Source organism: Acipenser ruthenus, chromosome 5 (genome assembly GCF_902713425.1).
Source record: "Acipenser ruthenus chromosome 5, fAciRut3.2 maternal haplotype, whole genome shotgun sequence".
NCBI classification, from domain to species: Eukaryota; Metazoa; Chordata; class Actinopteri; order Acipenseriformes; family Acipenseridae; genus Acipenser; species Acipenser ruthenus.
The window spans coordinates 14,759,429-14,775,430 of record NC_081193.1 but is presented as its reverse complement, the minus strand read 5'-3'; the positions used below and the strand labels follow the sequence as shown (position 1 = coordinate 14,775,430).

At 37.8% G+C, this 16,002-nt stretch overlaps 1 protein-coding gene across 7 annotated transcripts in view; it reads left to right on the top strand.

Moving 5' to 3' along the window:
* The window catches only part of LOC117402280 (DNA (cytosine-5)-methyltransferase 3A-like), a 228,785-nt gene that overhangs the window by 70,290 nt on the left and 142,493 nt on the right, over positions 1 to 16,002 (top strand). Inside the window, exon 1 of one of the 7 annotated variants that reach the window (XM_059023708.1) lies at positions 1,831 to 1,953. The exons of the other annotated variants lie outside the window; for them this stretch is intronic. Within the exon in view, the coding sequence (XP_058879691.1) occupies positions 1,951 to 1,953 (3 nt within the window). The 5' untranslated portion in view covers positions 1,831 to 1,950. Of the gene's footprint in view, positions 1 to 1,830; positions 1,954 to 16,002 lie in introns of those variants that run through there. 7 annotated transcript variants of the gene reach the window in all.

Here is a 16,002-nt window from a genome sequence, read left to right as displayed (position 1 = left end):
TTGAAGTTTTAAAGCCTTAATGTTTTTAATAATTTACAGCATGGCATACAGGCACATATGATCAACTAGAGAACCGTATAGCAGATACCTGGAGGTTAGTGCTGGTACCATTCAGAGCCCTATAGTGGAGGACTGTAAAATATACGATTAAAGTTTTACAAACGGTCAAAAAAAAAAAAAAAAAGATTTGAAGCTGAACTGAAAAATATATTAAACGTGATTTCCAAAGTACATCTGCCTTGGTATCCTTGGTGGCTATGGTATTCTTCGTGCATTTGTTCAGTATCTTTTAGATTCTGTTACATCCTCATATAAAATTGATATGCTGCATTGAATTGGTAATAGGTCCAGGTTAGTTCAGGGCCCACTGTTTGAATCTAGCCTTGCTCTATAATGATTTAGACATTCATTTATTATTTAAAAGAGCCCAATACATTTAAATTCTTTTGTTGTTGTTTTGTTTAGTTCCACCCTTCCATCGTTCTGACAGTATTTTGTTAATGTATCCTTAACTGGACAAATACATTCATAATTTTAAACTACTTTCAATAGGCTGTTGTACACAAGAGTAATTTTATCTATTTAACATGGGGTTTATGTCAGTTGTTGACAGTTGTTGTCCCAGGGCCCGAAGTTGATATTAACTTGTTCAGTTTGCTTGATGCTTTCACAGCAGCAACAAATGTCTTCCTAGAACAAAATCAGACAAGCGTAACAAGACTGTTTGAAAGGTCCACAGGGTGAGGCTGTAGAGAACAAGAACATGATACGTTTTATAATGGAGTGTGCGCATTCTAGTCATGACATCTTTATTGGTTCATTGCCCTGCTCCATATATATGGGTATGTATGCTTATTTATGCACTTTAGGAAACATTAAGCATAAACCAGCCCTCCCCTCTTTTTCAAATAGTTTATTTTGTCTGTGGTGCATATTTATTGTATCATAATTTATTACTACAGGACCAGGCCTGGCTTGGCTGTAATGTTTGGACTGTTTGACTGTAACCCAAGCACTGCTCATTTATTGATGCACATTCCTCTAGTCTGCTTTTTTATGAATACAAAGCATTATTTATTTTAAAATCTTATTGACAACCTGTGGCAAAGTGGCTGCTGAGTAGAAAAGGTGCAGAGGTGATGCAGTTTAGGAATAATCACAAATGGAAACTGTAATCCGGTTTGGAAAGGGGTCTTTATTTTATATAAATCCCAGTCTGGCGACCAAACAATATCACTTGTGATCGTGTTTGTGTTACATATGGGTGTTTAAGATCGGGACTATTATTACGGGACCAACCCATGGGTTAAAACAGAGCAATACACGTCGCTGTATTGCTGGTTATCATTATTATTTAATGTCTTTTCGTCATCAGACCATTGGAATACAAATAAAATGTAATTGCACCTGGATTATCGTTGTCTGTTTGTTTATTGATCACCACTGCACTCCTACACCTGCACACTGTTAACCACTTTGCCACAGTAGTATATCTCCAAGCCTGTATGTGCACAGTTGTGTGGAAAATAATATCCATGTTAGCTCCACACCCCAGGGTGCTAAAGCACAGACAGTTACAGAGTAGGCATCATACAGAGAAGGTCTTCTAGGCACTGCAGACATCACACTGGACTGTTTTTTTTTGTGGCTTTTTTTAACGCTGTCGCTAGGTTTCACAAATTGCAGGCCCTTACCTAGAATTTGAATAGAAACAGGATGTGCAACTTGTTTCTCTTTTGTGGTGGAAGATGGTGGCAATTTAAATATACAGGAAGCGCAGCAAGGTCATATTAGTGTGACAAGAGAGACTGAGAGAGAGTGAAAGAGAGGGGAGAGACAGGCAGAGAAAAAAGAGAGAGACACACACACGGCAGGTCGCGTGCAAATCACGTGCAGGCTTATCCAAACTATTAAACCAGCGGAGAACAGTTCAAGGAAACTGTCCCTATCATGGTAGGTTAAGCGTGAAGCTCTTTTTTGTATAATCTGATTTACTTATTTTGAAGAAATAGTACACTGGTTTTCCACTATACCCTTCAGTAGGCCTTTTTTGAATCCTAATACATTCAAGATGCAAGCTGTGGGTTAAGTCTTTTGCTGTCAAGCGGTCTGATTTGGGTGTTTGTGAGCATTATGTATTTAATGTTTGAATATTGTGTTAGGACTTCAGTACCAATGTAATCTATAGTTGTTAAGTAGTTAGTGTCTATTGTAGACCAACTGTAGTGATCTAAGATTAAGCATTAAATAATGACCTAATTTACCACTGTGGAAACTATAAATAATACAATCAAGCACACTGAATGACCAAGTGATTACAACAAGGTGTCATAAATGTGCACATGCTTGTTACAGAGCTGAGGAACTTCAATTAAGAGTTCTAAGAGAAAAAAAATCATTCCTGCTGTTGTCTGCTGTCTGATTTTATAACGGCTCACACAAAATATGCACAGTATAGAAGTTTTTCATAGAGTATGATGATGCACATGGTAAAAAAAAAAAAAATTAGTTTGCACAAAAAGCACATTTTTAAGTAATATACAGAAGTACACTATCTTGGTAAATTTGATTGTAGCTTACGTGAAAAAAAAGCTGGAAACAGAGAGTTAACGATAAAAGTGTAGCCTTGTCTAGATCACAGTGATCTAGTACTGAACAAAATTGGGGACAACCTGAAGAAAATAAAGTAGCCTTCCTGCTCAGCTGTGCAGTACTGCACCTTCTTAACAGTCAAATTCAGGCAGTTCAGCGTGGCCTGCAGTGGAAAGCGAAAATGTGTAGCTCTGTCTTGTGTTGTGTCGAAGGTTGTTTGTGATTTGCCCACTGTACCACTGTTGCTGCTTGTCACAAAGTCCTGCCGGCTTGAACAAACATTTATGTTTGTGCTTTAAATTGGTAGTTTTCTGTAAGTTTTACCAAGGGTGAGCTTCAGGAGGCTGTGCTTTGACTCAGAGCATAAGGCCCAAGCTTACTGTACATAAGCAATAGAGAGCACGGCGGTGTCTGTTTTTATTACTGAGTAGGGTATATGTCTAAGATGCCCCTATTTCATTACTATAGGCCTTCATCTTGAGCTATACTATTCAACTAGCGTGGTGTATAAATGGGATTAGTACTAATTAAATTAGAATTAGCTGTTCTTAACATTTTTTTTAAGGAAACAACAGAATTACAATAACTTCCATGAATGTATGATGGAAAATGTATGCATGTCTGTGGCTTTAAAGAGGTCCTCTATAATACAATTGATTTAAAAAACCAAGAGAACCTTTGTCAGCTCTTAATAACAGCGCTTAAAGAGTAGTTGGCAGGGTAGCTCCAATAAGATTTTGTTTTGGAGCTGAGCTAATTGCAAGGTTACTGAGTTTGTCAAACCAAGAAAATCCATACAATATAGAAAACCCTTTGCAAAGGATATTGAAACCGTCACCTGTTCATAAAGAAGTTATTTCGTCTTGGATACAGCTTTAAATTACAGTTCCACCAGGCAGGATATTCACAGTAGGTAATTGGTGGTTTTTATAATGCAGGAGAACTATCGAGGGAAAGAGGGCAATAAAAATATAAAACCAGAGATCAAGAGAACCTGCAGCTTGTGGCGTTGGGGACCTTTTACTGCCTGAATCGAATCTACTGTCAGAAATCTGTAAGCTTTCCAGCTAAAGACTCATCCAGGTGGGTGCCTTAAAGGCCAACAGTGTGTGCCCCACCCCTCCCTGGAAAAGCTCTAGTTCTGTTCATTTACAAATGCCTGGGAGCTAGGAAAGTAAGAGAATTAGTGAACGCAGCTCCTGGTTTATTTTAAACACAGTCACACTCTTAGATCATATTAGAAGCAGCAGGTGGGCTTATGTATGCAATGTGCTTGTTCTCCTACTTATGTTTTTCTCTGTTAACCTCTTGACAGCATCTGAAATAATGAGAGGTCGTAAATAGCCTTCCTTAAGTACAGGGCTGGAATTTGACATTCTTTTAAACATTGCGTCAGTATGCTTTGAAGCTTATCAATGTGCAAGTGAGGCAAGGATAGATTGGTGTTTAGTCTTTTGGATGATGTTTTCTCTCCATCTTAACAGCGTAGTCGTCTCTAAAACATGACATATGCTATATGTAACTTCCTTTAGACTTCACAAAATTATCAGCAGTGGGGGTGATTTTATTGTTAAGAATATACTGCAACAGGGCGCGAAATAACCGGTGGCAATTGCCGCAGTGCCCAAGCAACTTGCCGCAATGCCTCTGAAATTTAAAAAAACTTACGGGAAAAGTTGCCTGTATGCCGCCCGTCATTTCCGCCGGTGTTCAGCACCAGCACATCCCATCTACAATCAATTCACAAACTTGGTCAGCGTTAGTTGGCCCGTTCTGTCACATTTCAATTGAATTCTGTCTAATCTCCTCCTGTGAGAAAATTACTCATTATCAATGTATTATTGTTGCCATTCTTTTTACTGTGCACACCACAGCACTAAGCCACAAGAAAGATGTACTGTATCACTGGTTAATGAAGTGCAAACAGACAGAGGGAAGAACACTGTTAGACTATGTTCAATATGACCGTGCCTCCAGGAATTTTCAATCACATGTGTTCACTGGCAGTGTCAATTTGATTTTGTCTGTGTGAGCACCATTCTAACTCAAAAAACGTAAGAAGAAAGGAAGAGCTTTCTAAAGCGGCAGCAAAGTGTTCTAGGATTTACCTGATTTAGGCATGAGTGTCAGGTCTAAAGGTTTACCTGTGAAACTCACGGTTTTTCACAATTTTGAGAGTCTTACGGCCGTGCAATGGATTCTCACGTTTGTGCATAAGTTTGTTGTTTGTGAGGCTGCAAAACCATTTTATACATGATATAGTGGTAAATCCAATACAACTGTCGAAGTGTATTATTTCATTTTGGGGTGGTGGGTGTCAACATGAAGAGGTGTACATTACCATTCTATATTCCTTTAGCTGCTATGCAAACTCCCCCTTTACCCCAAAGAGAGAATTGCCTTGTTGTCCCAAACTGACGGTTTGTCTGCGCAAGCCTTCCATGTTTCTGTACACAACACGTCATTACTCTGACAGAGTCGAAGGAGAGTCTGTCAGACTGTCACTGTCTTGTCCACACAGAAATTACCACAGAAACAAAAGAGAAATGGACATCAATGTGAATTTAATTCCTAAAGTCGAAAAATATAATGTTCTTTATGATGCCACTGTCAGTGGTTATAAAGAGAATAAAAAGAAAGATGCCATACTGTAAGAAATAACAGAACAGTTGGAAATTGATGGTATGTCTATCTTTATTTCAGCTTAATTTTAGTTAGTGACGGGGAGCCCCACACGCTGGTTTCGTATTTCTGTAAAATGTTTTAATAATGTTGACCAAAAATAATAATCACATTCAGACACTATCTGAAGATTTTATTAAAACTGAAAATCAATTAAAAAAAAAAGTATATTAAACTAATTTTCTCAATATTTACAAAGAAATATGTGTAGATGTCTTATTTTTGAATAATTTACATTTGAAACCAGATCACATATAAACATTCACTGTTAAATGTCATTTTTTTAGTGTGTGGTGTACCGAGACTATTTCTTTGTTTTATTTGTTTTATTTCGTCTCAGAAAAGGAGCAAAAGCAGACAGTAGTTTCTTTTCATAACTAGCTATAGTTTTTTTTATGTACTCGTGCTGTATTCGTCTCATTTGCTTTACTTCCGGTGTGCATAGCCCTTAGGTCAGTGACGTACTGTCAGCAATGACAATGTGCAAAAATCTTGATCTGTCAACAGCACCCCGCATATAACGTAGACCACATTACACATAATCACATATTCTATGATCATATATGGTATAAGGGCATCTGATTCTGTGCTTAAAATTACAACACTTTAAAATAAAACGGTGCAATACACATTTTAACTCCTTTCATGTCTTCATTGTATATAAAATGCTAATTTGTATAGACATTTCAATGACCATTGCAAATATGTAGATCATTATTAGTTTTTTTCAAATCCTTACACCCCACAAAAAACAACATCAACAAAAAAAAGAGCAAGTAGCTATGTATGACATGGTTCAAGTAGCAGCTCCCTGCGTTATGAAACGAGTAGGAGAGATAACATAATAGTGAACGAAACACAATCTTGAGAAGTAGATCGATTTCTGTTTTCATTTATTTTTTAATAATACATTCTCACTACCTTACGTAGTTCTGCTTTTTAACAAGTAAAACGTGTGCTTCTTGAATGGGGTTAGAATGTGTATGCTTTAAAACAGCATACCTTTTGTTCTGAATCGAGTTTCCAGCAATGCACTATAACAAAACTGTAAATCCTTTGCAACTGTACATTTCAAGAACTGTGAAACTATATATAAAGTCTCTCAAATGTAAACATCTAACATTATGTACATGCAGCTGTTCATCGTTGTGATGCAGAGCACTCCATTGCCTGACAAAATTTCTATTTCCAAGTTTTTTTTTTCAAAGCCGCGTTGTTTGTATAGGTTGTACAGGTTACAGCGGTTAGCAAACTACTGAACAACTCACTTGGCCACTATCTTTATTACATTCCAGCCATGGGTAAATCTTCAGCCAGTTTGCCTGAAAATCTATCTTTAACTTTCCCTTCACTGACATCGCTTATTTGTGCTGTTGTATCACAAAGTCTGTATTTTTTTCATGGAGAGCATGGATTTCACGATTTCCATGAATTAGAACCAGTGCCATGTAATAATAATATCCAATTCTCAGTGAAAATCTCAATTTCTGAAAGAATACTATTTTTAGCATTTAAAAATGCATTGATTTAAACGTTCGCTTCACCAGCGGACAACATGTTATATGAAATCCAGTTGAACTTGCTTACACTAAATTATGAAACACACAGCATAGAGGGTTTTAAAAAAGCTTTAATTGCAGGACACAGACAAGCGCTATATTTAGCTCTTGTTAACAGGCTGACAGACTTTTGTAAAAACACCCTGAATATTTATGTTTTGCCAAATTGCCCATTGTATTTTTTCATTATGAAAGTTTGTTGTTTTTAAATTGGATTTTTTTATACCATTTTATTTTTAGAATGGGAAAATTACCTGTATTTTATTTTTGTAACAATTAGTGTGTGAATCACTCAGAAAACATTGTGTTTGTTTGAATTAACATTTCATCAACATAATAGGCACTGTATTTATTTTTTGTTGTTTTATGAATGAGTATGAAATCGCATTGGTGCCCTTGGGTTGGATTTATGTTTTGCCTTTTTGCCCCCTAGAACTGCTATGGTGGCCCTGAATTTTCACGGCCAACGAAGGCAACATTGCCTTGCCCTTCATGACCGTAACTTCATGCCCTGCTGTAAGGACCCAGTAATTAGCACACAGTAACTCTGTAGCACAGTTCAGGTTCTCTGGTTGGTGACATGTATAACAGTATAAAAGATACTGCACTAACGCTACTTAAACATTTGAGTTAAATGTTGAAATCCACATTAGATTGACTGGTAGCGAAATAGAAACTGAGAAGGAAGGTCTTGCTCTGAGTATTTTCTTTTTTTTTTTTTAAAGACAGCATACAGTAAGTTAGTTGTAGAAAAGGGGGCATTAGAAGTGAGGTTTATAGCTTAAATAGAAAAGTCAGACTTACATAAGAACATGTTATTTTTCTTAAATAACATTAAAAAAATAAATATCAAGAAAATGAGAAGAAATTAGAAAAAAATATATAAAAAATATATAATGCATGTATTTTAGCCAAGGTACCCAGAAAAAGAGACTAGTTGGTGTATTTTGACAAATGCATTGGGATGCAGATTGAGTTAAAGTTATTGCCAATAGAACATACAAACAGTGGACTTTAAAAAATAAAATAAATAAATGAGAGGCAAATACAAGTTATTGAAGGCAAAGAAAACTTCCCTTGGGACCTTATTATATTTGTACCACCAACCAAATCCCTGTGTGTGCAAACTGGGTAACAGCAGGGATGCATTCTCTTTGGTGTTTTTCTCCCACATCTGTTACACGTCCCATATATCTTACTTAATTACATCTGTTGCACTTTATTTTAAATGATGTTGTGTACTGTGCTGCAAACAGATGTGAGGACATGAAAAAAAGACTATGGAATAAGAAATGTCTTAATGTTTTGTATTCTATAACTAGTTATTTTACTTGTGTGGTTATTATTGTTCAGTGGCTTATATTATAAAACATGAAACAGTTATTTATACAGTATGTGTGGGGCATGGCACGTTTACACAGGAAATCATCATGATTTTGAATGTATTAAAAAACAAATGTAAAAGAAGTGTATGCCTTAGGGAAGGTTTGGTCTAAATATTATAACTGACACTGATATAAGTGTGATATCTTCTTGTAAGATTATATTACTGTACAGTATGTTGGAGTGAAGCAGGCATTCTAGAGGGGTAGCAGAAAACTGCGTCACCTTGAACAAGTCATGTCAGCGATTGCACATGCGGTTTCTTGGCTGCTTATTAATATAAAAAAAACAATCCAGTGATGCATTGCCACGGCCCATAGCCAGATCTGAGTTATACCCCATTTAGCAGGGCAGCGAACTGGGCTCAGCTTCCATTCCCTCTATAGAAACAACAAGAGAAGGATGCGTGTGGAAGCAGATTGTTTTATTGATCCTTCCATTAATACACCAATAAAGAAATAAAATAAAAATGAAACTGAGTTGATTGAGCGTTTTGAGGTTTTATCTCATGCTGATGTAGTTAGAGTGAGGTAAATTCCATAAAACTTTAGTGTAGACATTGAGAAATCATGTCATAACGCTGCACTGAGCTGTTCTTTTCCCCATGTCATACACTGCCCAGCAGCTATAACAGCTTGCAGTTTTAGCATAAGTGAGTTACAGTCATTCTTTGTGACTCACAAGAATTTGTGTCGTTTAATTCCATACAACCCAAGTATTATCTTTTTTGTAGGTAACCCTTGAATATTTGATGGGAAACAGCAGTGGTATTTTACTGAACGATTGTCCAGCTTCTGTAGAGGTTAACATGCAGGGGTTAAAAATGTGCCATTAGCTGGAGCTCTAGAAGGCTACACTCAATAGAGTTTTCACTGATTTGCAAATTGTTAACTGGAGGTTAAACCTTTGACACTTTCCCCACAGCTCTTAAAATGCAGTGTTACCATTAAATTAATTATTGTATATCAATGCCCTCTGGGTTCAGTCATTCCAGTCAATTTTTTTATTTTAAACAGGTAAACATTAGCAGTAGTTTATTGCCAGATTAACAATATAAACTGATCATCACGAGATTGAATGCCATTCTCTGTTGTGCAGAGAATTTGCTGTTAAGTTATCTACCTATACTTACTTCCAACCACTGACAAAGTGTTATTTTGACTATTAAACCTCTGGAAAGATGCTACGGTGCCTAAGATGCTACTGTAGTCCCCAGATCCCCAGGCGCATATGCGCACAGTGCGTGACGTGACCCCAGCTGCTTGAGAACGTAAGAAAAAACTGTCATGTAAGTTGCGTAATACTTGGCAAGTCTGTCATAAATCCCCATTAGCTCCCTGGGGCTCATCTGGGGCTCATCTTTTCCAAATTAGACCCCAATGTCTCTCTGCTTTTCAGTTGATGCACACTGCCTTACCCTGGAGCCACTGGAGTCTCTGGCTGAGTGGGGCATTCAAACCGCAATCTTATAAAACCTGGTACTTCGCTCTAACAAACAGACCTCAGTGCTGTGTTTGATTCAGGTAGACAATGCATGGACAGCAGTTTTGACAGAGTGGGGTTCCTAGTAAACCACGTGATGTAGAAGAGAAAAGCAGGGTTTTAAAACACATGAAATAAATTATAAAAAGCCTCTAACATACAAAAAAAACAATTTTGAATTTCCAGATACAGTTCTGTATAACCAGAATCTAAGTGCATTTTGCATGATGGAATCCACAACTACTGTATAGTACAAGCAAAATGACTGTCTGGCCCAAGTCCAGCTTCTCTCGCATTTCTCGTCGATAGAATACCCTTTGCCTTGTCCTGGTGTGGAGATGCGATGCAGTCATTTCTAGACATGAACCCTGGACGTGTTAAATTAAGAAAGTAAAATGACAAATGTGCTATTTCCATGACAGCTGCAACTTTCAGTAATTACAGGGTGACTGTCATGTATTGAGATGAAGATGCATTTAAATAGCTTCAGTAGGCCCATTATGATATTTGAATTAACTATTGCTAATGTGACAGACCCAACATGAAGTAGGCGAACTTTTATTGAAGAACTTACAGTATAAAAATGTTCTATCTGTGTATAGTCTTTCAGCCTTGTACACGTCTATGTGTGTGTATTATAGTTTATATAGGGCATTTCACAGCTAATACTGTACCTCCGCTGGTTCTCACCTCACCATCTCATGCCTCTTTTCCACTGTTCACCGAGCCGCACCAGGTCCGTACCGAGCCCTCGGTGCGGTTAAGGGGAGCCTGGGTTGTTTTTCCACTGCAGAGCCGACCCGTGCTAATGGCCATTCGACCTTTCTCATTTCTGACGCATGACTCCAGATCTTCTGAACACTTCTAACTGACCACAGAGGAACTAGAGCCTGCACTTCCTCAGTGTCCCAAAGCTGTACTTTTCTCTCATCACACTCGCTGCCCGCCATGTTGCTGCTTGTTTTTCTTTCTGGAGTGTACTGACTGACGCAACGTAATGACAAAAATCCTGAACCCCGCCCCTGGCTCGGCTCGGCTCACAGCCGGATTCAGGTGCCTTGTGAGACCAGAGTTTCTCGGTTTGGTTCTCGCTCAGCTCGACAAATAGCCAGTGGAGAACCACCCATACCTGTACCGTACTGAGCCCTCATGGGTCAGATGTGCCAGTGGATAAGGGGTATTGGATTATATTCAGTGCTTTTGAAGTATGGACTATTAAGACTGTACCCAAGCACTAAATCCATGCCACCTATGATCCTACTGAGTTTGCATGGCATTTACTGACATCATACCTACCAGATAAAAGGGCCTTGGCCTGTTTTATGGTGTTCAGCTTTTGTTTTGTTAGGGTTTTAGTCTTTGGCTTGCTGATGTACAGGTATTAGGTAATTAAAATGAAAGCAATGTTATAGCATTGAACTAGTCATTTTAGATAAGAACATAAGAACATAAGAAAGTTTACAAACGATAGGAGGCCATTCAGCCCATCTTGCTCGTTTGGTTGTTAGTAGCTTATTGATCCCAGAATCTCATACCAGGGTGTCAGCTTCAACAACATTACTGGGGAGTTGGTTCCATACCCTCACAATTCTCTCTGTAAAAAAGTGCCTCCTATTTTCTGTTCTGAATGCCCCTTTATCTAATCTCCATTTGTGACCCCTGGTCCTTGTTTCTTTTTTCAGGTCAAAAAAGTCCCCTGGGTCGACATTGTCTATACCTTTTAGGATTTTGAATGCTTGAATCAGATCACCACGTATTCTTTGTTCAAGACTGAATAGATTCAATTCTTTTAGCCTGTCTGCATATGACATGACTTTTAAACCTGGGATAATTCTGGTTGCTCTTCTTTGCACTCTTTCTAGAGCAGCAATATCCTTTTTGTAACGAGGTGACCAGAACTGAACACAGTATTCTAGGTGAGGTCTTACTAATGCATTGTAAAGTTTTAACATTACTTCCCTTGATTTAAATTCAAAACTTCTCACAATATATCCGAGCATCTTGTTGGCCTTTTTTATAGCTTCCCCACATTGTCTAGATGAAGACATTTCTGAGTCAACATAAGCTCCTAGGTCTTTTTCATAGTTCCCTTCTTCAATTTCAGTATCTCCCATATGATATTTATAAGTCGATTTAAGTATGTATTTTGTGGAACAATATATCTTAGTTGGTTCTGTTCCTGAAATTGTCTACAGGTGGCAAGATGTGAATTTGTTATTTATGTAAAATTATGGTTCCAGTTCTTCCGTGCCTGTTAGTACTTCATGAATAGTGTTCATGAATATTTAATTTTTGTAAAACTACATTACAGACAGGCAACAAAAAACACAGTTCACAATCATATTTATGTTGCCATCTTTGCCACTGTGAGTATATGCCTAAAAAAGGTTTTTGTCATGCCAATTTAGTGTGGCCAACTTGACCAGTGGATCTTCTACTGTACAAGGAGATCTGTAGTAAACCTCGACTTATTTCTGATTATATTTGGATTTTTTTATTACAGTACACGATTGATTCAGTTAACCAGTGCAATGATTAAGCTTTGAATTCCTGAAATGTCTTGGGAAGGGTTTCCCAAGTAAGTGTACAGTGCCAGTAGGCTATGCAGACCCATCATCTGTACTTAGTTAGCCTTTAAAGCAAAGAAATGTTAAATGATGGTTTAATAACTCAGCATAGGGTTCCATTTAGGGTTCCAGCTGCTTCGTTACTGCTCAGCAAAAGACCTGCCCCCCCCCCCCCCCCCCCCCCCACCTCGGAAATATATGTCTACACAAGGCAATAATGTTGTGTGATTTATTTTCAGCTCTCGATTTTCTGTAGTGTAATAACAAGAAGTAAATTAATTTAAAAGCTGATGGTCCTTATGGGAATGATTAGGGTTGATCAAGAGATCTAATTAAAATGACGGACTGGGTTAAAAAATACCTCCGCCCAATCAAACTGAGCTAAATAAGGGTTTCAACTAATCCCGTCTCAGTCCAGGCTTAATGGCCTGTTCTGACCCCTGCCTTCTGTGATTCCTGTGAAGTTTTTGTCATTCAGGTTATGAGAGAGCCGTGACCTCTTTGTGAGGTAAATTAATGTAATTGGTAAATTACATCAGGTCATATTTGTGGCTGTAGATGCCGTGTGACTTAGCATTTTCAATGGCAGATTTATGCCACATGATTGTAGGAAGACAGCATATCTCTTATACATATTTTCCATGTGTTTGTCCATCTGTGTTAATGAACTACATTCACAGGTAGATTTAAGAAATGATGATTGTTGCAACTATAAAGTTTATTGATTTTATTCAGTAAAATATTTTTTGCAGGGTTAAAAGCCCACTGAGATAAAATGGCTCGTTTGAAGTTTTGGAGGCCTTAAGTTAAGCAGCAGTAATATAGACACACATTGGCATCACCTAAAAACAATAACCTGACAGTTTTGTTTTCAGCTGTTTAGAAGAGTACGGTAATGTGTTCCATGTTTTTGTTGCTCTACAAACAAGTGTCTGCTAGTCTAGTCGCAGAGGGCCTTGCACAACAATCGCCATAGACTGAAAATGTGTATCAAATCAAACTACCTGCGCGAACATATGGGTGCATATACTTTGCTGGACAACCTCTAAGCAGAAGCTTATGGCTAAATAAATGGATGCCCTGAATTCACCTCTATCTTCACAGTCAACGCTCCAGTAATAGTCAGCGTAGTGGATAAACATGTGTTTGGGTAAGCCACAGCTGTGATTATGTGCATACTGATTATACAGTAATTTGCAGCCATTGCGGTTATGAAACAAACTCTTACCTTGAGTCATGCTCTTGCTGAACAGCTTAGCTACACACTTGAGTTAAATGGTTATGAAACATTGTATCTCTTCAATACATACAGGGAAACCTGTATTATAGTCTCCTTGAATAGATTGACCATTTATCAGTACTGGCTTAACTAATGATTTTTATAAACTGTGCCATACTTGTTGGAAGGTGGTTGGTATTCTGTATACTTTAGCCAACCAAATAATAGAAACAGTTATAAAGTATATAAATAGAACAGCAGCCTTTGTCATTGTTATACTGTAAAACATCCTTGGAATTCACTGTTATACCAGGAAAATTCATTTTAATAAAGCAAACATGATAACGTGATCATCAGCGTTGCTGTTATGAGTTTTAAACATCTTGATTTTAACTTGTTCAATGTGACTGCCTGGCGGACATCTTGATGGTGTTCCTATTACCCGACTGCTATAAAATAGCTGAATGGATTTCCTTGAATTGTTTACAAAAAGTAAATTGAGTTTTTTTCCCCCTGTTTACTCCACTGAAACCATTTGTTTTTGTAGTAGATCTTGATTCAGTGCATTGGGCAATTGCTTTAATATCATAAGGTTTAATGCTTCCTTAACTTGCTTGAAAACAAAATATGGGAAATAATGAAAGTAATTCAGAGAAAACTGAAAACTGGCTGAAGTCAGTGCTGCCTGGCGCTTTAGACAAAGGAATGAGTTCAATTCTACAGGTACACTAGCTAGTGAAACAGATACAGTAGCTAATAGGTTTTGGGTTTTGTGTTGCACAAACCTTTGCAGTGATAGCCTATTGCCAGTAAGGTTTCCATGCTTTATAGTCCTCTTTAACATTCTTTCAGTTTAATGTTAAGTGTTAAGTCCCTAGGTTGTGACCCTGGTAAATAATTAATTTGCTGACTACATAAACAGCAGTTTATGTGCCAGAAACGGATCCTTGTAAACCATCTTTTTTTACTGCTTGTAATTGTATGGAAACATATTAACCAATGGTTTGAAGCACGTTTTTACTGGGGTGCTTTTTATCCCTATAGGTTACTGCCCTACAATTTAACATTACACCAGTCAGTAGTTAACATTGCAACCCAATGGGGGTTTGTCTGTTGCTGATTGAAAGGTGCCGACTAATACAAATCCAGACCAATATTCTACAGCTGGCTAACCCAGTTTTATGCAAAGAGGTACAGACATTGAAGCATGGACTGAACCACTTTTCTAGGCCACAGTCATTAGGAGAGGCATCTTTTTACAGGATGTTTCTACATCTATACAAATGTGTAAGCAATAGTGTACATACCCCTGAGCTTTATGGGGATATATGGAGGGTTACTATGGTCTTTGTTACTGGTTTTAACACTGCTACGTTTCATTACTGATGTTACAGATTTAATTGACTCAGTATTTTACCTGCCTTTAGTTTCAGTTCCTGTAGTAAAATGTTCCCTTCCTTCTAATACATTACCTGTACCCCCACCACTGGCTTCACAACACCCTCCCCCAGCTAAACAGAGCCCTGTTTAGCCTAAGCCCTGCTTTCCAAGTTAACCTCTAAACATCACACATTTAAAGGCCCTATTGTCAATAATAACCTGTGTCCAATGCCCTTTGAGCTGCCCCCAACACAGCTCAGGGTTGCATTGCTACTTGTTACCCAGCAGGAGCCCCTCTCAACCAGCTGACCCCAGGCATGTGAGCCTGTTCCCATGGCACTGCTAACACCTTCCCCACAATATGATTCCACTTTGAAAATACAGTACAGCTTTGCCCCCCCAGTACTGTACTTACTGCTGGTTTTATAAAAACAAGTCTGCTGTGGAATGTGTCTGTTCTCGGTTCAGCTCCCAGTGTTGTTTCTTTGCAGCTGCTTTGCCATTGGGGAGCTTGCATATAATATTTAGTTTCCATACTTCAGTCATTTGAATTCATGCTTTTAATTGACTTTTTTGGCACCCATGACCGATAGAACTCATAAGCTCTGTCTACCCATGATTAGTTCAGCAAAGACATTTAGTTAAAAAGTGTATTTTTTGGTTAAATCATAACAAATGCACAAGTAATGAACTTCCATTACTATGATGGCTACCATTCTAGTGAAATGAAAAATCCTTATGTGTTCCTGTCACTGACTAAATTACTAGAATCAAATACCTCTCAAAACAAATGTTAATTACAATATACTGTATATTTTTGGTTTTTAGGACAGTACTGCAGTATATTATTAAAGTACAAAAAATGTATTATTGTAGCCTACATTTGAGAGATGGTGAATGTGGCGAAACGCAGAAGAATTGCCCCTAGAACGCTCAGGCACATTAATGAAGATATGACTAGTACAGTGCTGTATTTCGACTGCAGTTGTTTTGTAGTTAATTAATTTAAAATGCAGATTTAATCCTTCATCAACAGTGCAGGTGGTATTGAAATTTCAGTGGATTTTCTGACAAACCATAACAATGGGTTACGGATGTAACCCTGGTTCCCTGAAAGAGAAGACGACCAACAACCAAT